This window comes from Canis lupus, chromosome 26 (assembly GCF_011100685.1).
Source record: "Canis lupus familiaris isolate Mischka breed German Shepherd chromosome 26, alternate assembly UU_Cfam_GSD_1.0, whole genome shotgun sequence".
Taxonomy (NCBI): Eukaryota; Metazoa; Chordata; class Mammalia; order Carnivora; family Canidae; genus Canis; species Canis lupus.
In genome coordinates this window covers 9,481,948-9,509,794 of record NC_049247.1, presented here as the reverse complement: position 1 = coordinate 9,509,794, position 27,847 = coordinate 9,481,948, and the positions used below count along the sequence as shown (strand labels likewise).

At 43.0% G+C, this 27,847-nt stretch overlaps 1 protein-coding gene across 6 annotated transcripts in view; it reads right to left on the bottom strand.

The window, feature by feature from the left end:
- Positions 1-27,760, bottom strand: part of ACAD10 (acyl-CoA dehydrogenase family member 10) — a 46,959-nt gene extending 19,199 nt beyond the window's left edge. For 2 of the 6 annotated variants that reach the window (XM_038575110.1, XM_038575106.1), the window contains exons 1-9: positions 27,619-27,712; positions 23,095-23,294; positions 18,768-18,916; positions 16,461-16,655; positions 11,783-11,941; positions 10,708-10,867; positions 9,183-9,324; positions 5,328-5,396; positions 2,288-2,469 (exon numbers count right to left, since the gene is read on the bottom strand). In XM_038575110.1, the coding sequence (XP_038431038.1) occupies positions 2,288-2,469; positions 5,328-5,396; positions 9,183-9,324; positions 10,708-10,867; positions 11,783-11,941; positions 16,461-16,655; positions 18,768-18,916; positions 23,095-23,281 (1,243 nt within the window). In that variant the 5' untranslated portion in view covers positions 23,282-23,294; positions 27,619-27,712. Of the gene's footprint in view, positions 1-2,287; positions 2,470-5,327; positions 5,397-9,182; positions 9,325-10,707; positions 10,868-11,782; positions 11,942-16,460; positions 16,656-18,767; positions 18,917-23,094; positions 23,295-27,340; positions 27,561-27,618 lie in introns of those variants that run through there. The other 4 variants (XM_038575108.1, XM_038575107.1, XM_038575109.1 and 1 more) reach the window with 4 other exon arrangements.
- Between the last annotated feature and the right edge of the window lie 87 nt (positions 27,761-27,847).

Here is a 27,847-nt window from a genome sequence, read left to right as displayed (position 1 = left end):
ACTCAGCTCTTTTTCCCCAAAGGCAACTCATGTGACCAGTTTCTTAGGTACCTTTTTGGAGATACTCACTTGTGCAAGCAAATATTTAAATATATTTAAATATGTAAATATATCTAAATATGCTACCCTTCGAGCAAATGGTAGTATCTGTTTATAGTTAATGCCCTGCCCAGCCGCTGGATTTCTGACATAACCAGAGAAATTGCAGGTTTCTTGAAAAGGAAGGTATGATGCCCCTGTAGCTGGATCAGTGAATCTGAAGCATGATGAAACTGCTTTTAATCAGGCTCAAAATACAGCCAGTAGCTGGGGCTGGTCCCCCTTGGGTCACATGGGGACAAATGCAATCACATCAGATTTCTGCTTTGCCTCTTTGTGCTAAGAGGTCAGTGGAAAGAGCATCAAGACAATCCACTTAAAAAATAAAAAGCAAAGGATCCACTCAGACAACACATGGGAGAGACTTCCAAAAGCTGTTCTCTTTCCAGGGCAGGAAGTCACACTGCCCATCACTTACTTTGCCTGAGCCTTTATCTTCATTCCTAGCACTGGGATAGGTACCACCTCATTTGCCTTTCCTGTCAATTGTGTGACGGAGGCAGTGCAGGACTTGTTTGTTTTCTTTTGTTTTTTTGTTTGTTTGTTTGTTAACCAAACCTTTACCATTGAGAAAACTCTGACAAAGTGAGGTGACTTGCCCAAAGTCCTTGACAAATTAGCATCCAGCTAATTTTTCCAATGCTCTTGTCATCTTGAAATAATTGATCAATATGGACAACATGTGCTGTCTTTGTCTTTTGGCCCTTTTACTGGTGACTAGCACTGCCAGATAAAATACAGGACACCCAGTTACATATAAATTTCAGATAAAAACAAATGAATTTTTATTTCCAAATGAGGTGGAGGGGAACCCACACTGAGTTGGTATTTCTAGTCAACAGGCTAGAATGGCAGTGGTGGGGGGTGGTATGGATCTAGCTGTACCTGGAAGGGACAGGGAAAACCCTCTCAATTTAAGCTGGGAAGTCAGCAAGCTTTCTCTGTTGTAGCAAAGTGTTTCAAACTGATTAGCTGTAGGGACTCAGCTCACATGTGCCTATGGAGATATGGAACTTTAGGTGACTCAGCAGAAATGGCAGGAATTGACGTACATAGGACATACTACAACCTCTGATGTGGTCCTACAGAAAACACGTTTTGGTTAAAAGCAGACAAAGAAAATACAGCTTAGCTCTCTCAGCTTCTTGTTGACTATAGCCAAGAATACATCTTGGTCAACTGTCAAAAACAAACTTTTCAGGGCAGAAAAAGTGAAATTCTTTGGCTCTATGCTAAAGTTTGTGCATGGAGACAATGGTAATGGTGGTTTTAAAATTGTGTATCTGTCAAATTTATAGAATGCTACACTCTAATACACCTGACTTCAAAAGAAAGAAAGAAACAAACAAATAAACTGACAATGAAAAGAGGATGAAGAACAAATGGAACTCTCAGACATTAAGAAACAAGCAGAAACAAGTTCTATAAACAAACCACATTGGCATAATGGCATTTTAGAAGTCAATACCTGTTGAAAAGAATATTTAGGGGAAAGAGTAAAAAACAGAAGTATCTGAAAGTACCAAAAAAATAAAGATTGAAATGGTCCAGCAAGATCAAAATCGCAGGGAAGAGAGATTCCATAGTCCATGAAGGGATGTATCCAAGGATATATCTAGGTAAGTGACACCTCCATTAAAATGAAACTGAGGGACGTCTGGGTGGCTCAGCGGTTGAGTGTCTGCCTTTCGTTCCGGGAGTGATCCCAGAGTCCCAGGATCGAGTCCTGCGTGGGGCTCCCTACATGGAGCCTGCTTCTCCCTCTACCTGTGTCTCTGCCTTCTCTCTGTGTCTCTCATGAATAAATAAATAAAATCTTTAAATAAATGAATGAATGGGACACCTGGGTGGCTCAGTGGTTGAGTGTCTGCCTTCAGCCCGGGGTGTAATCCCAGAGTCCCAGGATCGAGTCCTGCGTCCGGCTCCCTGCATGGAGCCTGCTTCTCCCTCTGCCTATGTCTCCGCTTCTCTCTCTGTCGCTCATGAATAAATAAAATATTTTTTTAAATAAAAATTTTAAAAAATGAATGAATGAATGAAACTCAATCTCCAAGAAGGGTCCTAAGAAGCTCACCTCACACTTACCAAACAGTAGGTGCATTAATACCCTGACATCATGCCAGTCCTGAAAACAGGGACACCTAAGGAAGGACCCATCCGGACAAAAGACAAATGGCCTCATGCTCACCGTGTTTCCCGTAGTCTTGTAGGCCTACAGCCTTGAGGTCCACACTGTGAATTTTGCACAAGACTCTGTTCATGGCAGTGTATATGGCCTGCCTCTGGCTGAGCTCCAAACCTGGCAGAGAGGGGTCTCTGTAGATGAGGCCTGGGCAGTATTCCATCAGATAGAAGGGAATGCCGATGACCCTGGGAGGGACAGGGACAGGGCGTTTCACTAGCCTAGCTCATAATATGGCAGTTGTTAGTCATGGCATTGCTCTTTTTTTTTTTTTTTTTTTTAAGATTATTGATTTTAGAGAGAGAGCACACAAGAGAGAAGGGGGAAGAGCAGAGGAAGAGGGAGAAAGAATCTTCAAGCTACACTGAGTATAGAGCCCAATGTGGGGCTCGATTCCAGGACCCTGAGATCATGACCTGAGCCGAAGAGCCAGCAGCTCAGAGCCACCAGGCACACCTGCATTGCTCTTTTTGACGTCCTATGTGTTTGCTCCAAATGCTGGGGAAGGAGTTCAGACCTAGAGTACTAGACATTTCCTTTCCTTTAGACATAAGCACAGAGGGTTAGAAGTACCCCATCCCCAAACCAAATCACACACACAGCCCTGCCTGTACTTTTTTGCCAGCATGCCTCTCTTCTGTTTGGTCCACTCAATGAAGCTATAGGAATGCAGTTTAAGTGTGATACTGTAGGCGCACCTAGATGGCTCAGTTGGTTAAGTGTCTGCCTTCAGGGCAGCCCTGGTGGCGCAGCGGTTTAGTGCTACCTGCAGCCCGGGGTGTGATCCTGGAAACCAGGGATCGAGTCCCGCGTCAGGCTTCCTGCATGGAGCCTGCTTCTCCCTCTGCCTGTGTCTCTGCCTCTCTCTAGCTCTCTCTGACTGAATAAATAAATAAATCTTAAAAAAAAAAAAAAAAAGTGCCTTCAGCTCAGGTCCTGATCTCAGAATTCTGGGATCAAGCCCGGAGTTGGGCTGTGCACTCAGCCGGGAGTGTTTCTCCATCTCCCTCTGCCCCTCCCACTTCTCCTGCCCACTTTCTCTATCTCAAATAAATACATTTAAATAAAAACAATGATAATGTAGGAGAACAGCATGTTGACAGGGAGGCTTTGAATCCATACAGAACCAGGTTTAAATCCCACCTCTGCCATTTCCTAGTAGTGTGATGGTGAGAGATTTATTAAATCCCCCTGGGCTTTGTTGCTTTAATCTGTAAAACTTCAAAGGGCTGTTTTAAGACATAGGGAAGCAGGAGCACCCTGGGTGGCTCAGTGGTTTAGCACCGCCTTCAGCCCAGGGCCTGACCCTGGAGTCCCAGAATCGAGTCCCACGTCGGGCTCCTTGCATGGAGCCTGCTTCTCCCTCTGCTTGTGTCTCTGCTTCTCTCTCTCTCTCTCTCTCTGTCTCTCATGAATAAATAAATAAAATCTAAAAAAAAAAAAAAAAAAAAGGATTTAGGGAAGCAAATAGGGCAGCCTAGGTGGCTCAGCGGTTTAGCGCCACCTTCAGCCCAGGGTGTGATCATGGAGACCTGGGATGGAGTCGCATGTCAGGCTCCCTGCATGGAGCCTGCTTCTCCCTCTGCCTGTGTCTGTTCCTCTCTCTCTCTGTCTGTGTCTCTAATGAATAAATAAATAAAATCTGAAAAAAAAAAAATTAGGGGAGCAAATATACATGGAATGCCTGGTTCCAATGAGGCTTCAATAAATATTCCTTCTTATTGATGTTCTTTCTGTCATTACCGGATAGTATGTGTGATACATATACCACCCTATAGTATTAAGGTGACATACCAAAATGTCATTAATCAATTTTTTAGTCATTACTAGAAAACAGTTTTCTATTCTAAAATGTTGTTTTGAAAATTCTATCATTAAAATTGTTTATTCTGACTTGACCATGGGCTAGCTATTAAATTTATTATTAAATTATTGTTAATTGGGACGCCTGGGTGGCTCAGTGGTTGAGTGCCTGCCTTTAGCTCAGGGCGTGATCCTGGGATCCAGGTTCGAGTCTCGCATCGGGCTCTCTGCAGGGATCCTGCTTCTCCCTCTGCCTCTGTCTTTCTCACTCGCTCACTCTGCGTCTCTCATGAATAAATAAATCTTAAAAAAAAAAAAAAATTCCAAAGAACAGGGATGCCTGGGTGGCTCAGCGGTTGAGCATTTGCCTTTGGCTCAGGGCGTGATCCCGGAGTCCCAGGATTGAGTCCCACATCAGGCTCCCTGCACGGAGCCTGCTTCTTCTCCCTCTGCCTGTGTCTCTGCCTCTCTCTCTCTGTGTCTGTCATGATTAAATAAATAAAATCTTTTAAAATAAATAAATTATTGTTAATTATCTTAAGTATAACACTGTTGTGATTATGAAAGAAAATGTCTTGGGGGGATCCCTGGGTGGCTCAGCAGTTTGGCACCTGCCTTTGGCCCAGGGCGCGATCCTGGAGTCCTGGGATCGAGTCCCACGTCGGGCTCCCAGCATGGAGCCTGCTTCTCCCTCCTCCTGTGTCTCTGCCTCTCTCTCTATGTCTATCATGAATAAATAAATAAATCTTAAAAAAAAAAAAAAAAGAAAATGTCTTGGGGTACCTGTGTGGCTCAGTCAATTAGGTATCTGCCTTCGGCTTAGGTCATGACCCCGAGGTCCTGAGATCAAGCCCCACATAGGACTCTCTGCTCCTCAGGAAGCCTATTTCTCCCTCCCCCTCTGTCTGCTGTTCCCCCTGCTTGTGTGCTTTCTGTCAAATAAATAAATAAAATCTTAAAAAAAAGAGAAAAATGTCTTTATTTTTAGGAGATATATGCTGTATGCAGCTTACTTCAAAAGATTCAGCCACAAGCAATTGATAGAAAGAGAGAATACAGTTATTTATAAAATGTATAAAGTTATAAATTATTAGATAGTATAATTATTACGATTACATAAAATTATGTAATACACATATATAAACATATATATATACATATAGAAAGCAAATACAGCAAAATGTCATGAATAAATAAATAAAAATCTTTTTAAAATAAAAAAATAAATAAATCTGAGTATTACCATGAATATTTACAGAGGTCAAGAACTTTGGGGACAGGCACTCCAGCATTTGCAAGGGCTTTCATTGTCCTGCCAGAACAAAGAAAAATGAGCAATAGTGCTGGCTGAATTGAGATTTTCTTGAAACTATTTTTCTGAATTAAAATTAGTACATGCAGAAATTAAAGCAATTATTCAAGTGACCCCAAAATAGACAAGAAGAACAAAGAAACAGATGGCACAAACCAAAAACAAATAGAAAAATTATAGAACAAAGTTAAATATTAATAGTTACATGACATTAATTAGACCAAACATTTTAATTGAGACAGATTGTCATACTGCATAGAAAAGTAAGACCTAACTATATACTATCTATAGGAGAGATTCTTTTTTTTTTCTTTTTTAAGATTTTATTTTATTTTATTTTATTTTATTTTTTTGAGAGAGAGCACATATGAGGGAGAGCAGGGAGGGGGACAGAGGGGAAAAGAGAGAGAGAGAAAGAATCCCAAGCAGAACAGGAAGGCTGTTCCTGGGGCTCCATCTCACAACCCTGGGATCATGACCTGAGCTGAAATCAAAAGCCGGATGCTTAACTGAGCCACCTAAAGTGCCCCTTGAGGAAAATTTTAAATGTTTTATTTTATTATTTATTTTTAAAAGATTTTATTTATTCATGAGAGACACAAAAAGAGAGGCAGAGACATAGGCAGAGGAATAAGCAGGCTCCCTCTGGGGAGCCTGATGTGGGATTCAATCCCAGAACCCTGGGATCACGACCTGAGCCAAAGGCACATGTTCAACTACTGAGCCACACAGGTGCCCCGAAATTTTTAAATGGAAAAATAATTCCTTGGTCTTATCAACAGTAATTGGTTCCTGCTTTTGCCTGCCTGGTGTCCTTTCCCGGCTTCATGTTCTGAAAATAATACTTGGGCTTTCCTTTTGGAAACGGTTCTCTGCAGCTGCTGTCAGTCCACATGGTTTGGGTGGGAGGAGCCCAATCGCTGGTTCCAAGGATGGGCACAAGACCCAGATTTGGCTAATCTGAATAATGCATCCTCCTGACCCCAAATGATGATTCACATTGGCCCAATGAGTCAATCTCCGGAGGTATGCTAGAACATTTGCTGAGGTTATGGAGGAAGAAAGAGTGGAGACATGGAGGGAGAGAGAAAATGAACAGGTCCTGGTGACATTATTTGGCCCCTGGATCTAGTCATGCCTGAAAGACTTAAGTAATGAAGCCAATAAATTTTACTTCTCCTTTTTAAAAACAAACAAACAAACAAACAAACAAAAACATTTAAGGGGCACCTGGGTGGTTCAGTTGGTTAAGCATTTATCTGATTTTGGCTTAGGTCATGATCTCAGGGTCCTGGGATAGGATAGAGCCCTGTGTTGGCCTCCCTGCTCATCAGGAAGTCTGCTTCTCCCTCTCCTTCTGCCCCCCACCCCCTTCCCGCTGCTTCTGCACACATGCATGCACTCTCAAGTGAATAAATACAATCTTTTAATTAAAATATTTTTCAAGGGCTTATAAAAGGCAGTGTGGAGGGGTGTCTAGGTGGCTAGCTCACTCGGTGGAGTGTGCAACTCTTGATCTCAAGGCTGCAAGTCCGAGCCCCAGGTTGGGTGCAGAGTGCTAAAAAAATTTAAAACATAGTTAGGATAGTATTATATGTGGTTTGTATCTGTTTTTATTACACTAAAATTTTATCATGACATTCTTGCATTATTTAAGTGTACTTTGTGTTGGCTGCAGTAACAGCATAGTCATGAAGGCTGTGGAATCCTACTGCCCCTGGGTGTGAGGCCAAACTCTGTCACTCACAGGCTAGTTATGTGTCCCCGGGGACACTGCTTTATGACCTTTAAGCCTTGCTTCCCAAAAAATAAATAAATAAATAAAAAATAAAAATAAAAAAATAAAAAATAAAAAAAGCCTTGTTTCCCTCACCTGTAAAATGGGGATCATAAGAGTAACATATCACAGGTTGTTGTGAGAATGCTTTGGGTTAACAGTACATCCAAAGCATTTATTATAGTACTTGGCATATACTAAACACTCAGTAAATGTCAGCTGTTACACAAGTAGATATGCCCAGGTTTAATCGTTTCCCAATTATTGTACCATTAGGGTGTTCCCAATTTTTTAAATTATAAACAACATTGTGGTGTCCCTATTAATGCATAAAGCTGTTTTCCCTATTGAGAAATATTTTTTAAAGAGAGATTCCCTGGGTGTTATTCTGTATGTTGGCAAATTAAACACCAATAAAAAAATAAATTTATTATTACAAAAAAAAAAAAAGAGAGAGAGAGAGAGAGAGATTCCTCTTGGGATGCCTGGGTGGCTCAGCAGTTGAGTGTCTGCCTTCAGCTCAGGTCGTGATCCCAGAGTCCTAGGATTGAGCCCTGCATTGGGCTCCCTAAATTAAAATCTTTAAAAATAAATAAATAAAGAGAGATTCCTCTAACTGGAATTTTTTTTAAAAGATTTTATTTAGTTATTCATGAGAGACACGAAGAGAGAGACAGAGACATAAGCAGAGACATAAGGAGAAGCAGGCTCCCCACAGGGAGCCCGAGGCAAGACTCGATCCCAAGACTCTGGGATCACGACCTGAGCTGAAGGCAGACGCCCAACTGCTGAGCCACCCAGATGCCCCCTCAACTGGAATTATTAGATCTAAAAGTGTGACTACTCTAAGGTTTTTAATAGATTGTGTCATGCTGCTTTCTAAAATTCTCCAAATTGTTCAAATTTACGTTTGACATTTTATAAGCAAATACCATGTTATATTTCATCTCCATATGCACATTTTATTCCTTTACTAAAATGGAAATTCTCTGCATTCCTGGATTTCTAGAATGTCAGTGTAGCAATCCAGAATTCCTCGGTACCTCTGGGAATAATCAGAGGTGTTTGCAAGCAGGGTGCATAAGAACAGAATGAGGGCTTCACACTTTTGGGGTTTCTCTCCTATAAATACACACCTGCTACTGCGTGGGCAAATATACAAATGCTCAGAAATAGCTAAAGGTTTTCTCCTCTAATGACACCCTAAGGCTTCATAATTATCAGTCACCAGTGTGTGCAACACTTGAAAAAGTCAGATTCCGAGAACTAAAAAGTCCAGAGGAGAGCCAGGAAACAATGCAGACAAGAAGGGGCCAAGAGATGAAATCACATTTTCCTTACTACTCTGTGACACTCCTGTAGAGCAGGCTGGGCTGGAAGGAAGTAGGGAGCAGAGGAAGAGAAAGGCTTCCAGCGCAGTAAGCCCCATGCTGGAGCCCATCCAGAATTTTCATCTCATTCTTAGAGTTTGGAGCTAGTTTTTTTTTCCAACCTACTAAGTTTAAATGTTCCTATTTGCAAAGGAAACTATTTTATATGGGAGAAGTTATAATATATTTATTATTTTACACATTTTCTTATGGAAAACTTCAAACATACACAAGTAGAAAGATTTATCAGACTCCCACATACCCACCGCCCAGTTTCAACAACTATCACATCGTGGCCATGCTTGTTTTGGCCTCAGCCCCATTGATACACTGAATGTAAGACCAAAGGTATTAAAGTCTTTAAGACTCAAGGGTTAGACTAGTAAGTATTTCAGTAATGCCTTTCTTTCACCCAGGGGTGAAAAAAGTCTAGTTTTCTACAGGATTAGGTATAGAAAAGAGAAAACAAACTTCTGAATAAATTTGGTTACACGTTCTTATTTGAAATAATTTTGGAAATTCATACTCACAGTGTTAAGTGTGTCAGGGCACTTTGACAGAGTGCTCGCTTGTCATTTCAGGGCTGAGCTGCAGAGACAGGCTGGGGGTGGTGAGAATACCCCAGCTCTGAGAAGTTACCTGAACTCCCTCTCCAGTGCATGGGTGGATGGAACAAGTGTTGCCGGGGATTTCCTCCTCAGAACCAGCTGGTGGTTGGCGAGTCTGACATAGTAGGTTGGGTTTGACTGCCCCTGCTCAAACTGGAGGAGTTCCAATGGGCCTGTGAGTTTGAAAACCAAGAAAACTAAAGCAGTTCTGAAGACCAGAGCTGGGCGTTCCTGCTTTCTAACGAGCACCACATTTGGGACACAGAATGTTCCAATTTGGGATGCACCTTGTCCTTGGGCGCTGGAAGCTCAGGTGTACCTCCCAGCTCAGGTCCACTACCATGTGGCAAAGGCTACTCCATTTATCCCATAGTCATTCTCACTTTCTACAGTGTCCAATTTTGTACCTCTTGCCAAATCCTGTTCTGCGAAAAAAAGCTTTTTGGTTGTGGTGTGTATCAACCACAAGTATAGTCATGGCAACCCATCATGCTAAATGGAATGCTTTAAGCCTGAGGATAAAAAAGTGCCCCTGTGTGTCCCTCAGCCCATACTCAGCCAAACCATGCCTGACGCTGGCCTGAAAGCTGAAAGGAGCTTCTAGAGGCCTACAGCCTGAGCCAAAGTGCTTTCACCAGATACTCTCTCTCATCCCAGGGGGCCGAACTCTGTGGCTCCCTCCCAGGAACATCCTAATTAACCCTCAGCTTCATAACAAAACTGAACCTTGGACACAGATTCGTTTCACGTCAGAGGAGCAGGCAATGGGAGTTTGTCTGAGTTAGCTGGCCTGCTCCAAAAGGGTCCCTCAGCTGCGCAGAAGGCCCTAAGAACAATCCAGTCCCCAGAACAGAATGTGAAGCTCCACACAAGGAGTCTTTTTCAAGGACTGAATGGGTGAGGCAAAACCTTATCACCAGGTAGAGATGTCTTCAAAAGTCCTGGAGGCAGCTTTTTATAATCTAAGGGTGAAATTCAAAGAATGAAAGAGGGACCTTTGGAGAGATGAAGACAGCTTGTGCCATTTAAACTCATGCAGGGATCCCTGGGTGGCGCAGCAGTTTGGCGCCTGCCTTTGGCCCAGGGCGCGATCCTGGAGACCCGGGATCGAATCCCACGTCGGGCTCCCTGCATGGAGCCTGCTTCTCCCTCTGCCTATGTCTCTGACTCTCTCTCTCTCTGTGACTATCATAAATAAATAAAAATTACAAAAAAAAAAAAAAACTCATGCAGCTTCTTAAGTCACTTTCACAAAACAGGCCATTACCTCAAAACAATTAGACTCACCCCAGTGCCCCGGGGCACATGCCACCGGCTCCAGGTCCCAGAGGACCCCTGCCACACCACACTGTGAGGTGGAAGAGGGGGCGCATGGCCTTTTGGGGTTACTGCCTTTTCCCAAGCAAGACTGAATGCTGCACACAGATCCACGGAGCCCAGGGGATCTTTTCCTCCCCACACCACCTCTGTCTCCAGCATATTCCACCAGGGTTTGAAAGTGAGGACCAGACTGAAATAACCCTTAGAGAGTCAGCAGAATACAAACACATAAATACCTGTGCTTTGGGTCCCCAGCAAGTCTTTGAGGTACTTCTCCAAGGAATCTCTTGGAATTTCCACTGTTTTTCTCACAGGGCAAGTGTTTGGAATAACCATTCTCAATGTAAAGCCCAAAAGGGCTTCTAGTTCCTTTATGGCAGTCTCTGGGTCATTGACCTGGTTTCAAGGAGAATATTGAACACGTGATCACCAGTCAACCCTGACCTGGCCTCCTGTCTGTTCTCTAAGAGTAGTTCTTTAGGGGGAGCTGGCCAAGGAGTCAGGTCTCTGAGCATGGGCTTCAGCGGCCAGGATATTCAGCTAATGAAGAAGCTGGAGAATGAGCTTCCTCTTCCCATTTAACTCCTAACCACATTAAGCCTTCTCGCTGGGAAGAGTACCAGTTCAGAGTCCATGCTGCTCCTCCACGCCAGGAGGGCAAACTACTGCGCTGTGGCTCCCACCCTGTCCCAAAGGCCCATCAGCTTCATGATGAAAACCCAAACATAGGGAGCAAATGGGAGACCTCCTCTCATGTGGCTTCTTGAGCTTCGCAGCCATGACCTGGGTAGTCATGCGGCTGGGAGCTGCTGGCTCCCCACGTCACTAGGACAGCCAACTGCCATCCCAAATGTCTTCAGCCTGCCATCCACCTCCTTGTGTAATTCTTTCTCAAACTCTTCTTAGTACGTGCTTGTCCTACTGCCCTTTGAAAATGTGAGGGGCTCATCACATATAGACTTTCTAATTAATAAAAAAATAAAACTACAGCAGCATGGGGGAAAACCACTAAACACAACCAGGATTGTCAACAGGACTGCACAGAAATGCTTAGGCAAGTGCCAGGTGCACAGCGGGGGTTCAAAAAATAGTGATGTTGGGATCCCTGGGTGGCGCAGCGGTTTAACGCCTGCCTTTGGCCCAGGGCGCGATCCTGGAGACCCGGGATCGAATCCCACGTCGGGCTCCCGGTGCATGGAGCCTGCTTCTCCCTCTGCCTGTGTCTCTGCCTCTTTCTCTCTCTGTGTGACTATCATAAATAAAAATTAAAAAAAAAAAAACTTAAAAACTTTAAAAAAATAGTGATGTTACCTGTATGGTGTGAATGCCAAGGCTGGCGGCTGCTTTTAGATTCGGTCCAAGATCATCAAGAAAAATGGACTCAGAAGGCTGCAGGCCAAGCCGTTCCAAGCACAGCCTATAGATCCTGGGGTCTGGCTTACAAACACCTTCTAGGCAGGATTCCACCACCTGAGCGAGGGATAGAATGACAGATGAGTGTCTCTAAAACATGGTGCTCCCATATGCATACTACCAGGTTTTTAGAAAAGAACAATAGGATAGTGGAGATTCGTTATAACAAGTTAGCTTAACAGTGTTATGATATAAAATAATGTTATTTTTAAAAGTCAGATATGGAAGGCACCTGGGTGGCTCAGTTGGTTGAGCATCTGCCTTCGGCTCAGGTCATGATCATGGGGTCCTGGGGCTGAGCCCTGCATTGAGTATGTGCTCTCTCTCTCTCTCTCTCAAATAAATAAATAAAAACTCTTTTTTTAAAAAAATAGGTTGGAGGGATCCCTGGGTGGCGCAGCGGTTTAGCGCCTGCCTTTGGCCCAGGGCGCGATCCTGGAGACCCAGGATCGAATCCCACATCGGGCTCCCGGTGCATGGAGCCTGCTTCTCCCTCTGCCTGTGTCTCTGCCTCTCTCTCTCACTGTGTGCCTATCATAAATAAATAATAAAAAAATAAATAAAAAATAAAAAAATAGGTTGGATATGAGAATACTAGATTACTACTAGGGGGCAAGCTCAGAAAACCAGGGTTCTGGTTCAGACGCAGTGACCTTGTGCAAACAGCAAGGCCCTAATGGGCCTCCGTGTCATCATCAATAACGTGGGAATACTAATTGTTATCTTACCTATCATAGGTAGGTATTGTTGAGAACTTTAAATAAAATTTGAATGAGTTCCAAAATGACAAAGCATTTTGCTCATGTTAGACTGTGGCTACACAGAAGAGCTGTAGGTTTCAGCTTTAGGAAAAGTACTTCACCATTTTTTCAAAAAGAAGACACTGTTTACTACTACAAAAGACACATGACCTTAATGTCTATATTTCAGAAGTTAAACACAAAACAGCCACCCGCAACTTAGGTAAATCCCACAGAAGGACAGATGGACACCAAAGATACTGTTTGTGGCAAAGATACTGTTCCTTTTACTCAAAGAGTTCCTTGTGTCTTGACAGCCTTGCTTTAACCAGGTATGTGATCTGGAACTAGCAGGGGGTTGTGGGGGTGGGGGTGGCTACCAAGGGTTCATGAGAACCCAGCAAAAGCTGTCCCCCTGCCAGGCTACCTCTGATCGATCAACCCTTTGCAGGTCCTCACACTGTCCCCAGGGCTTAATCTCCTATAAATTGGGCCTATATTTGATACCCTCTGGTCTACCCTGAGAATAGAATTCAGTCTCTGCTCACCCCTGGGAGGACTCACATTCTCCAAGACCAAGGATAAACCTGAGGGCCCCTCCCTCCCTCTACTCTACACTGCATTATTTAGAGTTCAGTGAGAACTGCCCTTTCAGGTAAATACATGTCCTGAATATTTTGGACCTCTCTGCTTAGTCTCCCCTGTCTCTTAAACACCTGAATAAGCTAAAAAAGACAAGCTCCTGGCACACCTGGGTGGCTCAGTAGTTGAGCATCTGCCTTTGGCTCAGGTCGTGATCCTGGGGTCCTGGGATCGAGTCCTGTACTGGGCTCCCTACAGAGAGCCTGCTTCTCCCTCCACTGTGTCTCTGCGTCTCTGTCTCTAGTGAATAAATACACAAAATCTTTAAAAAAACAAACAAACAAAAAAACACACTCCCTATAAAGAAAACATCAGTAGTGGGTAGTAAAGAAACTGGGTGTTTCAGACGCAGCCCAGTGTCTGTGCCGCAGGGCAGCAACACAGCTGTACTGGCTGACAGGGGAGAGGGCCACATTCTCCAGAACAGACGTCTCTTGGGAGCCACTACTTTGAGAGTCACCGAGTTGGGGAAGTGAAAAAAATCCTTCAGACTTAAGTTTGATAAGATCCCTGGCCTTCTCTTTCTATTCCATTTTGCAAGTTGAAAAAGTTCTGGAGATTTATTTCACAACAAGGTGAATATACTTAATGCTACTGAACACTTTAAAATGGTTATGATGGTAAATTTTATGTTATGTGGGTTTTTACAATAAAAACCAAGGTAAAAATTTTTTTAATTAAAAAAAGTTAGATGAAAAAAATATTTTTAAAAGATTTTATTTATTTATTTAAGAGAGAGAGAGAGACCGTGAGTCGGGGGGAGGGGCAAAGGAAAAGACTCTACTGAGTAGGGAGCCCCATGTGGGACTTGATCTCAGGAGGCTGGGATCATGACCTGAGCCAAAGACAGATGCTTAACCAAATGAGCCACCTGGGTGCCTGAAAAAAATTTTTAAGCTGAGACAGATTCCTATAATATTAGTTGTAGAGTTCAGTCTCTAATGTTGACAGAGATTACAGGATTGCTTATACTATCTTTACACCATCAAAACATGTATGTGTGTGTGTGTGTGTGTGTGTGTGTGCGTACATATGTATATAGCCTTAGAGCTTTAGAGAACAAAAACCTAAATCCTTGCTCTTGAGGAAATGTTTTTAAAACTCCGGGTCTTCTGGAGACCTAAAATATGAAAAACAACCAGAAAAGCTGCTGGAAAACACATGCCAGACAGCCTGTGAAGTATAAATAAACAAGTCCATTATTTATTTATTTATTTATTTTAAACAAGTCCATTTTTAAAAGAAGCTCATAGGTCTTTTAAGTTGTAGCTTCATTTAGAGGGCTCAATGTGAGCCTGACCAACTTCATTGTCCAGATGAAGATTAGCTGTACTTAGATAGAAGGAATCTCTGAAAAATAACTGAAATATATAGAATACTTGCCATGTACCAGGACCATGCAGGGAGCTTTGCTGTGAGATGCACAGAGCTACCCTCCAACAAAGAAATTGCTATTCCTAGATTATAGATGAGGAAACTGATGTTCAAGGCAGCAAAGATACTGCCTGTGGTCACCTGGTTTGCAAGGCACAGAGACAGTATCGAATTTGGCTGAGGTCCCCAAGCGCTTGCAGGGGAAGGAGCTTGGAAGAGGGCTGTATGTGTAATGTGGGGAATCCAACAATCAAAGCAGGTGGACTGTCAGGCCAAGCATCCAGAGGGGAGAGGACTCTATTTCTGACGGGCTTTCTAAAAGAAGGAAGAAGGATGTGGGAGGTAAAAACAACACTATGTTGGGAGGTGAATTGCCAGCATTTGTGCTTTGAATTTCTGCCTGTTGATTCTACTAGATTTTGTGTTCTAAAACAGCACTATTCAATAGAACCTTCTGCAGTGATGGAAATGCTGTATCTATGCTGCCCAATATAGTAGCCAGTAGCCACATGTGGTGACTGAGCACTTGAAATGTAGCCAGTATGTCTTCCCCTAGGGCAAAGACTGTGTCTGTCACATTTGACACAGCATCCTTTCATGTCTCGCCAGTGCCCCGCACACACTAAGTGCTCAGTAAGAATATATTTTCTAACTAAAGTTTAAGAAGGTCATCTGTAAATAATTCTTTTTTAGAAGATTTTATTTTATTTGTTTATTAATGAGAGACACACAGAGAGAAGCAGAGACACAGGCAGAGGGAGAAGCAGGCACCTGCAGGGAACCCAATGCAGGACCCAATCCCAGAACTGGGATCACAACCGCTGAGCCACCCAGGCGTCCCCATCTGTAAATAATTCACATCTATCCCAGGATAATCTATTTTCTCTTGCAGAAATGGGGAATCTTTATAGGAGTAACCTCATGGCACAGATCATCTCTTTACTCAGCATGTTCTCAGTGTTTGATAGTCTAGTCCTGGGCCATCTAATACAGTAACCACCAGCCATATGCGATTATTTACATTTAAGCTAATAAAAATGAAATAAAATTCAGTTCTTCAGTAATACTTTATCACAATTTCAAGTGCTTAACAGCCATATGTGACTAGTAGTAACCATACTGGACATTTCCATCAGTGCAGTAAGTTTTATTAGACAGCACTAGTGTCAGGATTAATGCCACAGAAATAGAGGGTAACATCATTGGTCTTTTCTTTCTTTCTTTTTGAGGGGGGAGGAGCAAGGAGAGAGGGAGAGACATGTTAAGCAGAAGCTTCATCTCACAACCCTGAGATCATGACTCAGATTGTTACCTGAGCCAAAATCAAGAGTCGGATGCTTAGCTGAGCCACCCAGGTGCCCCCCATTTCTTAAAATATGTATTTATTTAAATAATCTCTACACCCAACATAGGGCTCAAACTCATGACCCTGGGATCAAGATTCACACAACTTCCAACTTGTTGGAACTGAGCCAGCGAGGCACCCTAACAGGGTTAGTTTTTGAAGAGAAAATGTAGACAGTCCCTTTAAGATGTGAGAGCCAGCAGAAGTTTGCGTTAAAATTCAGAATGTGTGAAAGAGGCTCTACAGCTGAGGTTTCAACCAGTTATCAAACCCCATCAATGCTGGACTTTGCTGAGAGCTCAGTGACATTTTAAAAGACCTCTTTTCACCTTGTTATGTCTAAACCGAATTTAATCAAGTTAGTCAGAAGAAGAAAACCATCCACTAGACACCTGCTAAAAGACAGCTTTTAATCATGCATCCTGAAGCAAGGACAGAGACTCTGTTTTGATTGTTTGGATCATGTTGAGCTTACCACATCAAACTGCTTCCGGTCCAGGGGCAAAAAGCTTTTCCCGTTGGGAAGATAAAAATTATTGCTCAAGACTGCAGTCCGAAGGCCCTTTGCTCGAATTTGAGTTATGGCGTCGGTCATCACTGGGAACTGCTTTGCCACTTGCTCGCTGGTCAGCAGAGACAAAAAGGAGCCCACCGGGACGGATGTCTTCGACTGAAAAGCAGGGAGAGGAGGAGAACCAACAAAAAGTAAGAGTAGGAGGAACAGCTTACCAACAAAGAAAACTCTTGCTACCTACAGTTCTCCTCTAGCCCTGTACAGAACTTCATGGACAAGGCTGTAAACACTGACTTCCAGTGCCAGTGGTGAGAGGATGGAGCTATTTATACCAATATTCCAGTTAAGTGAATTCTTCATTTTACTCGTGGATTGGCAATCTTAAAAAGTATCAACTCCAAAAGTCTATGAAGCAGATCTAAGTTAATTCTTTTTTTTTTTTTTTTTGGGTAAGTTAATTCTGAATGATCCAGAAGACGTGTAAAGACTTGTCTTGCCTCAGCATCACCACTACAAACTTCCATTTCTGACCCATTTTTCGTTTTTAAATTCAACCTTACGTAGGTTTTAAAAACTCTTCCCAAGTTTCAAAATCTGCAACGGCAGGCATGTGGGTGGCTCAGTGGTTAAGGGCCTGCCTTTGGCTCAGGTTGTGATCCTGGAGTCCTGGGATCGAGTTCCACATCCACATCGAATTCCCCATGCAGGGAACCTACTTCTCCCTCTGCCTATGTCTCTGCCTCTCTCTCTGTCTCTCATGAATAAATAAATAAAATCTTAAAAAAAAATCTGCAAAGGCAAGTCTGCTGTTTTACACACACACACACACACACCCACACGCTATAGAACAGCTTCGCTGAAATACAATTCACATAATTCACACAATTGTACCACACGATTCACCGCTAAACTGTACAATTCAGAGATTTTTTTTTTTAAGATTTTACTTATTTATTCATGAGAGACACACAGAGAGAGGCAGAGACACAGGCAGGGGGCTGAAGCAGGCTCCATGCCCGGAGCCCAATGTAGGACTTGATCCTGGGACTCCAGGATCATGCCCTGGGCCAAATGCAGGCACTAAACCGCTGAACCACCCAGGGATCCCCACAATTCAGAGTTTTTAATATGTTCACAGAGTCGTGTGACTATCACCATTTTTATCACCCTGAAAAGAAACCCCATATATACTAGCAGTCATTTCCCATTCCACTCTCCAACTCCCCAATACTCTCAGTACCAGAAAATCAGTAATTATTTTCTGTTCCTATAGATTTCTCTATTCTGGACACTTCATATAAATGGAATCATACAAATTATGGTCTTTTTTGACTGGGTTCTTTCTTTCATTTAGCACAAAATTTTACACATATATTTGAATTTCTGGTAAAATATACATAACATTTACTATTTTAACCATTTTAAATGTGTGGTTCGGTGGCATTAAGTAAATTCATTTTCGTGTAACCTTTAGTACCATTGAGCCACAGAACTTTATTTACTGTATTTTAAATCCTAATTTAATAAAGTTATTATGAAGTCTACACTGGAGTTAATGTAAATAAAGAACTTAGAACAGTGCATAGCACAGAGAAAGGGTTCAATATTATTATTGCTTTACAATAAACTTTCTGATCAAAGCCATTATGCAGACAGCTCTTGTTACAGATGAACAACAGCTGATGGAGAAACTTAGTAAAGAATACTTTTACTTATTTATATATGTAGTGAAAATTGAGTACCTGGGGATGGAAGAAGTACATTAAAAACTTATAATGTGGGATCCCTGGGCGGCACAGCGGTTTGGCGCCTGCCTTTGGCCCAGGGCGTGATCCTGGAGACCCGGGATCGAATCCCACGTCGGGCTCCCGGTGCATGAAGCCTGCTTCTCCCTCTGCCTATGTCTCTGCCTCTCTCTCTCTCTCTCTGTGTGACTATCATAAATAAATAAATAAATAAAAATTAAAAAAAAACTTATAATGTTTATGGGTGATGGGCATTAGGAGGAACACCTGTGATGAGCACTGGGCATTCTATGCAAGTGATGAATCACTGAATTCTATTCCTGGAACTAATATTACACTGGATGTTAACTAAAATTTCAATAAAAACTTGAAAAAAAAACAACCAACCCAAAAATAAACAAAACTTATGATGGATTATCAGGTTTTTACTTCTTTATTTGCAGTTTAATCAACTTAATGGGTGAGCACAGCATCCACACTATAGCAAAAAGAATATATAAATTTAAGTGTGCTTATCACTCACAATTTCAGAGCAAAGTCTCCCAAATTCTTGCAAGAAATCCTCTGTTGTTATCGCTCCCCTCATAAATTTTATCCAGGGTCCATTTTCGCCACCTAAGATCCAGGCCTTCTGTATAGTTCCAGGAAGGATATGGTTTTGTAGCTCCCATTCTATAAGGAAGTAAAATATGCAATAAGTGAAGTATGTTGACAGATGGCTGGGCTTTGGGAAGCTCAAGGGAATTACCATACCAATCCCTGCGGCACTGCTGTGGTGCCAGGTGGATTCTGCTTGGAATTTGGAGAAATTCAGGAAATGTAAAATCTCAGCCTTAGACAGTAATACTGAGGAGACATTGCTGCTAAGCGTCAGGTCCTTACCACCTGCTTGACGTAACTCTGGACACTGCATTATGCATTTTCTTCCCTGGTCCCTCATTAGTTGGCTTGTGTACACTCTCATTAGCTGGCTCACTCATACAGTCCTGGCATGTAGTAAGGAAATACATGCATAACAAGCCAGATTCTGACACCACTCCAAAACAAGCCCATCCTTTTGTAAACTGTAGTAATCCTCTATGGCAGTGGCACTGGTGGTATGCTGAAACATTCACTTGGGGGACACCTGTCTTTGTGGGCTAAAGAAGAAAATTTCTATCCACAAGAACCCCAGGCAGTGAATGGATCAGCATTTGTGTACACTGGGAACCTTTAGACAGGGGCTGCTTAGTCTTGTAGAAGATTGGTTTTTCTTTCTAAAATATAGCTGCTGTGGGGCAAAAATATATATAGCAATCACAATTATTTCTAAGACATAATATGCTTTACACATTTTTTTATTTTGATAAAGTAGGGCCTGTGCATTGAAAATATCTGACTATAGAAAGTATAAAAAAAGAAAGTAAAATGACAAGCAGTTTCGTTCTTCAGAAATAATCGATGTTTCTAATCTGAGATATATCTTCTGAGAACAGCAAGACTTTTTTTTAAGAGAGAGAGAACACACACGCAGGCGAGCGGGGAGGGGCAAAAGGGAGGGAGAAAGAATCTGAAGCAGACTCAGAGCTGAGCACAAGAACCTGATGAGGGGCTCAATCCCACCACAGCAAGATCATGACCTGAGCAGAAACCAAGAGTTGGACACTTAACTGGCTGAGCGACCCAGGCATCCCAAGAATAGCAAAGACTTTTAAAGCTGAATCCAAATAATCATACTTGTTTAATTTGAGAACTAAAGTGTGTATCATTTTTTTATGGTCTCAGAATTGGCAAGCACATAAGGAAACTGGCACTTTCATATACTGCTGATGGGAGTGGAAACAAGTACAACCTCTATGGAGAGCAAAATTTTAAATGTACATCTGATGTAGTAATTCCACTTTCTAGGAACTTCTCCCACAGATAGATCTACTGAAAGTCGGCAAAGATATACAAGGCTGTGCAGAATTGCTTATAATAAAAAGAACCAGAAGGGGCGCCTCAAGTCAGCTGGCTAACCCTCTGCCTTGGGCTCAGGTCATGATCCCAGGGTCCTGGGATCAAGCTCTACGTGGGGCTCCCTCCTTAGCTGGGAGTCTGCTTCTTCTTCTGCCCCTCCCCCTGCTCATGCTGTCTCTCTCACTCTCTCTCAAATAAATTTTTTAAAAAAGTAAAAATGTTTAAAAAACTAAAAACTTAAATGTATGTTAATAAATGGCTTGTTAAATCAACTATGGTACATCCATATAATGGAATACTGCACAGATGTATAAACTAGACCAAGGATACACAAAATATGACCTGAAAACCAAATCTGTCTCCTGTCAGTTTTTGTAAGTCAAGCTTTATTAGAACACAACCATACCTATTAATTTACAACCGTGTGTCACTGTTGTGTTGCCACAACAATAGAAGTGAACAGTTGTGACAGAGATTGCACAGCTTTCAAAGCCTACTTAGCCCTTTACAGAAAAAGTTTGCTAATAACTAAAACGCACCTTGGTAAAAGTTACACTGATCTGGGAACATGCTAGCCAAGGACATTTTACCCAGGGAGGAGGTTAAAGAAGTCTTCACAGAAGAGAGGTCTTAAAATTAATATGAACAACCACCACAAGATTTATTGAGTGCACAAAAGACTCCAGGCACTCTACTGAGTAATACACTGCTTAACTTACCATCAAAAGTACCGGTAGGGAAAAAAAAAAAAAGTACCAGTAGGATTTGAACAGGTAGAGGGAGCAGGGAAGGGTAGCTGCCAGCAGAGGGGAAAGAACTGGCAAAGACACAAGAGGGTAAATGTGTTTGGCAAGTTTAAAGAACATCAAGTAGTCCACACACAGTATGGTGACACAAGGTCCTGAGGGCTAATTTGCCAAGAGGTTTGAGATACCAAGCAAAAGCTTCTGGACTTAATCTAAGGGAGAAAGTACAGGCACTTAAGGATTTGAAGCAAGGGAGTGAAGGGATAAGATCTGTAATTCAGAGAGGTAATTCTGGGGGCTGTGTAGGAAGGAAGTGCAAAAAACCCAGAGTGCCAAGAGACAAAGACAAGAGTTAGGAGGCTCATAGGGTGATGCAGGTGAGAGAAGATAGGGACCACATCCTAGGCCAAGGCAGAGGGAGTGGAGTGAAGCAAATAGGTTCTTAAAATATTCTGGAGAAAGTTGAGAAACTCCTGTCCAGTGATCTTTGATTTCTCTAAAAAGAGGAGATTCAGCTGTCTGCCAAGTATGAAGGTTTGAGGCAGGGGGAGCAGGATGATTGATAGGCGGTCAGAACAGCCCTGTGGTAAAATGCCAGAGGAATATGAGGAGAGTAGAGAGGCTGAGGACCCAGATGGAACTGGGACTAAATATCTGCTCACCAAGTCAGCTTTGCTCAGCAGGCTCATGTGAGAAGGGAAACCTCGCTGAAGTGAAGCCCGGAGGCCCGAAGGGGGAGCTCTCACACCCTTCCAACTCTTGTCAATTACCCCCAACAGAAGACTCCTCTGGGAAAGGATCATCACAAACTGGCCTCAGCAGATGTATGCTGAACTCACTCCCCCAGCAACTCAGCTAATTAGAAACCATCATCATGGGTAGCCCACGTGGCTCAGTGGTTTAGCGCTGCCAGCGGCCCAGGGCCTGATCCTGAAGACCTGGGATTGAGTCCCATGTCAGGCTCTCTGCATGGAGTCTGCTTGTGTCTCTGCTTCTCTCTCTGTGTGTCTCTCATGAACAAATAAATAAAATCTTAAAAAAAAAAAAAAATCATCGCCCTGAACTCTTGCCTTTTTCCAGTGGACTTTTGTTCCAAACAAGCCCTTCCAATTTCCTCCTCTTTCTCGATAAAATAATGTTCCTCTCCTTTATTGGACTAGCCTCTGGTACTGGCCATAGCTTGCGTGCCCCAAACTGCAATTCTCTTGCTATCCCCAAACAAACTCTTTTTTGCTGGTAAATAAACCATTTCATGTTTAAGGTCAATAGTAATTGTTTACTCAGGGGCAGATAAAACCCGTACTTGCGTTGGTTTAGCAATGGAGAAATGCCCAACCAGCCACCATAGGAGGTCAGCTCTTCAGCCTTTTTTCCTTTCCTGCTGGCTGGAATGAGAACGTGATGGTAAAGGTGAAGCAGCCAAGACAGACCAACGTGATGGTAAAGGTGAAGCAGCCAGACAGACCAGGTGAGACTGGAAATGAAGAGTACTCAGAGCAGAGCAATACAACAGAAACAACCTACGTGCCCAATATCACAGAGCAACATACTAGCCCTCTACCACATCCCTGAGCTTTTGTGTGCAAAAGAAACTTTGATTTTCATTCACTGTTCTGTTAGGGTTTCTAACCCTTGAAGCCAAAATTAATCCAACTCAAGTCAGTGGAAATGAGTAAGGATAAAAGTAAACCAGGAGGGGCTGATAAAGGATCGGAGACGACAGGTTTGACCTAGTAGGACCTAAAGCATGTTTCTCAGGGAAGCAGCATGGTTCTCAGAGAAAGGTAGTTAAATTCTACTAATACCAGTAACTACAGTAACAATGGCAACTCATTATTTATTGTGAATTTACGATGACTCACTCACTGTGCTATGCAAGTGCTTCCTGTAATTATTTCACTGAACTCTCCCCAAATCCCAAAGAGGTAGGAGGTAGGTACTATTATAAGCATTAATTTAATGGTAAGAAAACGAAGACTCAGAGAAGTTGAATAATTTGCCCAAGGTACTCAGTCACAAAGTGGTGCTTGGAATTTGATTCAAGAACCAGGGTGTCAACCCACTGGGATAAGCCACTGCCCAAATGTTTCTTTGTCTCCCCTTACACATTTTATTCTGCCCACCCCGGCCCTAGTCTCTGAGAGTGAAACAGAATGAAACACTCACCTGCAGCCACTCTCCCTGGAGACGGAATGAGAACTCCACCCATGTCAAAAATCACCGCTTTGTAGGTGCCGCCTCCAGAATGTGCCCATCGCCTGGCTCGCTGATGCCTGCCCTGGATGTGTTCCAAGAAGGCTGCCCTCCAGGCCCACTGGAGATGTGAGGACTGGAAAAGCTGCCTTATGTACATTTTGAGGCCAAGACTGCATGAGAAGAAGACACAGGGCCCAGCTTGCCTTCACCGCCTGCAATCCAGACCTCCATCCTGGAGCTCAGGCATGCCAGCTGGACATCTCCACTGATCTGCAAACCCTTCAAACCACAATGGGATTCGAACCCTCCTGGACTACTCTGTTCTTGAAGCTCCTTAGCCCAGTAAAGGGCTCCACCATTCAGCTAGCTACTCAAACTAGAAAACTGGGATTCACCCCTGACTTCTCATAGTCCACCACCTGGCCACCTCAATTCCATATGCTCTGTGCTGTGATCTTTCCCCTGAAAATTGCCATCTACCTTGCTCCACTTACTGCCCACAGATGATCTTGCCCACAGATCATTGCTACAGCTTCCTAACAGATCCCCTTGCCTCTTCTCAAACCTCATTCTTTCTCCACTCTTCAACCAGAGTAAGAGTGCTCTTTCAAAACTGCAAATTTGGCCATGTCCTAAAATCATTTAAAACTTTCAGTGGCTCCCCACTGCCCTCAAGATAAAGTCTCAGTTCCTTAACCTGCTTTAAGGGGCCCTCTAAGATCTGCCCCTGACTTTTGGCAGCAACTCTCCCTCTTTTTCCACCTTAATGTGGATGATGTGGACATGCAAATCTACATGCAGCTTCCTCAAACACATGATAATCTCCTCCAGCTACCATCCTTTTGCCTGTGCTGTTTCCTTGCCCTGGGCTGCTCCCTTCCACCTGTTACCCGGCTAATTCCAAATTGTCCTTTGGTTGAAGTTTACCTATCACTTCCTTCATGAAACCTCTACCAGAAATTACAGATGAGGAATCTTTCCCATAGACTCCCAGGATGCCCAGTATTGACCTCCATCACACCTTACGGTGCCTCCATCACACCACCAGCCCTCCTACACATCACTGCAACAGGCTCCTAACTGTTCTCCATTTGCCTTTTTTCTAAACATACTTTCAAAAAGCTCAGGAAAAAAAAACATACACACACAACACAGACATATGTATATAGACATACACCTATATATGGGTATAGAAATAAACCAAATGTGGCAAAATGTTTTTTTAGTCGATACAGGTGAAGGGCATATGATGAAGAGTGTATGAAAGATCATTATTGTACTATTCTTTAAATTTTTCTGTATGTCTGAAACAAAGAGCTGGGGTAAAAACAAAATAAAGCAAATTCTATTTGCAGTCAGTTCTCATGAAAATCTTTACACTTTCTGTGTGACTTCTATAATTTAAACGCTTACTAAAAATCAGGTTTAAACAAAATAGTTTGGTAAGACAGCCTGTAAATTTATGGGAGTCACTTCAATGCCACCATCAAGATTCAATAAGCCACAAAAGACTCCAAAGAAAGGGTCCTCAAGAAGTAAATCAAAAAAAAAAAAAAAGAAGAAGTAAATCTTCAAGATGATACAATGTGTTTTTCATGTAATTGGAAATTTGCAGAATTGGGGGGGGGTGAATTTCAAAATCAAAAACTTTGTTGATTTGCATTTTTTTTTATTACTGTTCCCATGCCGAGGGCAATGTTTATGGTAGAAGGAGTTTATTTATAGGCTTCTAAAAGCGTCAAAAACTTTGTGTCAGGGCTTCACAGGGATGAAAAGAGTCTCTGGGCCCTGAAGGGCTGACTTGCGTCTTCACTGAGGTTACTAATGGATGAGTGGGCAATGCTCCCATGACCAGCTTGCTTATTCCTTCCAACTAGAGATGATGGTTCTATTCTAGCCACTTCCCAGCACTTTCTTCAGACTGGCCAAACACTGATTTCTCATACCTCCAAGGCTTGGGTACCTGTCCATTGACTCTAACACCTTTCCCTGCTTCATCTACCAGTACAATTCCACTTATTTTTACGTCACAGCCTCAGCCTCAGCTTTATCTCCTCTGGAGAGGCTTTTTTTTTTTTTTTTTTTTAAATATAAGTTTTAAGTAGGCTCCATACCAAATGTGAGGCTTGAACTCAAGAGTCTCATGTTCTACTTACTGAGCCAGCCAGGCACCCTGAGGCTTTTTTCTTTTTCCAGATAGGCTCTGGTACTACTTTTTTTTTTTTTCTTAAACTCCTATTGCTTCTTCTCTATACCTTCACTAGAGCATTTGCTCCATTACACAGTAACTGTTTTCACACCTATATGCTCCTAAAATTGTAAACTCCTTAAGGCAAGGCCTATCTTGGGGAAGGCAGGGGATAGGTTTAGTTGTTGATAGCCACAAAGAACTGTAACAAGCTCAACTTGCCCATCACTAGCTAACAATTCTAGTTCTCTGGAACTGGCATCTTCCTTCTGTACCATAGAGACTATTTGTCTTCTGGCTTTCAGAATAATGAGATTAGTATGACAATATAGACTTGCTACTCAATTTATGCTTTTATAAATAAGCGCACATAGTATGTGCTGTCACATATTAAGAAATAGTTTAGTGGGCAGCCCGGGTGGCTCAGTGGTTTAGCGCTGCCTTCAGCCCAGGGCCTGATCCGCATCAGGCTCCCTGCATGGGGCTTGCTTCTCCCTCTGCCTGTGTCTCTGCCTTTGTGTTTGTGTCTCTCATAAATAAATGAATAAAATCTTTAAAAAAATGGTTTAGTAAAGAAGTTGCATGTTGGCTCTGGAATCAGATTGCCTGGATTTGAATTCTAGCTCTGCCACATACTAAGTGTGAGATCCTGAGCATGTTTCTCTGAGACTCAGGTTCCTCCTCTGTAAATGGGAATAATTATACACCAGTCTCATAAAGTTGTTGTTATTATTGCATGAAATAAAGTATATAAAGCTCTCAAGTTAGTACCTGACACACTATTAAATGCTATCTACTCCTGGGACACCTGGGTGGCTCAGCTAGTTTAGCATCTGACTCTTGATTTCAGTTCAGGTCATGCTCTCAGGGTTATGAGATGGGAGTCCCGTGTCAGGCTCTGTTGCTAGGCATGGAGCCTGCTTAAGATTCTCTCTCTTCCTCTCCTTCTGTTCCCCACTCCTTTAAAAACAATACAAAAAAAAGGGACGTCTAGGTGGCTTGGCAGAACCGCGTCTGCCTTTGGCTCAGGTCATGATCCCAGGGTCCTGGGATGAAGTCCTGCATCGGGCTCCCCATAGGGAGCCTGCTTCTCTCTCTGCCTGCATCTCTGCCTCTCTCTCTCCCTCTGTGTCTCTCATGAATAAATAAATAAAATCTATTAAAAAATAAAAATAAAGAAGAAAATGTTACTACTGTAATGCACTATAAAAAGTTCACGAAAAAATAAAAATAAAAAAATAAAAAAAAAGTTCACGAAAAAAAAGTTCACGAGGTCTCTCATGTTATACATATATACTAAGTGAATATGGCATATGCATTTTCACAGCAATTCTCAACAGTGTAATTTTGGTTCCAAAGGGATATTTGGCAATGTCTGGGTACATTTTTGGTTGTCACCACTTGGGGGGTCCTACTGGTATGTAGTGGGTCAGGACAGGGATGCCATTAAACATCCTACAAAGCGTAGGAGATACCACCCCAAAGAACTATGGGATAAAGCAAAGACTGAGAAACCCTGATATAAAGAGTATGTACTGCAACATTTCATAGGATGCAGTCACAAGCTTTATATACACACAGCATGTTACATGCACGTATAGTCCATAGAGCTACACGTGTCCAGGATGTGCTGTGACACACCTTAAATATCCTTATAGCATATGCTTGGAGTAGCATCCTGCCACGTGTGGGACATGGATTGTGGCTCTCAATATCTGTATGCTAAAGACAGTCTGAGGTTCTGGAAAGAAAGCTGAATTTAGAAAAAGTGATATATGTGGCTCTATTTATTTCACGTTCATGGCTGTATGTTATCCCATTCTTATGCCAAAACCTAGCTCAAGGTCCCATAACTGATCAAGGTTGACACAATAAGAACAGGAAGTGTGTGTTTATCTCATTCACGAAAATATCTCCACAGTCTCAACAATGCTTAGGCTCTCAGGAAACATTTGTGAAGTTATGGGGAAGGGAGGAGGACCCAGACCTGGCTCCAACACCGTGAGCTTAACCCGCCAGCCGCCCTACCTCCACAGTCACAAACACTGCAGTCGAGTCTGTAATCCTCAAGGGCCTTCAGAGAAGCGGATCCACCTCTCTGAGCTTTAGCAGACCTACCTAAAGTGTGGCTAACACAAAGCAACCCCTCGAACGCTAGAGCGAGAGGCCAAACACAACAAAGGCAAGAGCTCGCCACATGGCAGTTTCTCGTACAGTTAGAGGACCCGGGGACGCTTCGCTGTCGGGAGACAGCCTAAGGGCAAGGCCTCTCGGGTAGGTAAACTCGGGCCTGCGCGCAAACCCACCGACTGGCTTCAGGGGGTACCCAGTGCCCGCAACCTGAGTCAAGCTCCTCTTCCCCCGACTTGCCAGAGGTCCCCGCCGGGGTGCGCAGACTCACCTCCGCGGCGACACGCCGGTCACGTGGCCGCCCCCCTACCCAATCGGAGCGCGCGCTGCTCCGCGCAGGCGTAACCCCGCGGGTCGGCGACGGCGGCCGGGAGGCGGAAGTGAAGGTGGTTGTGGCTCGGAGGG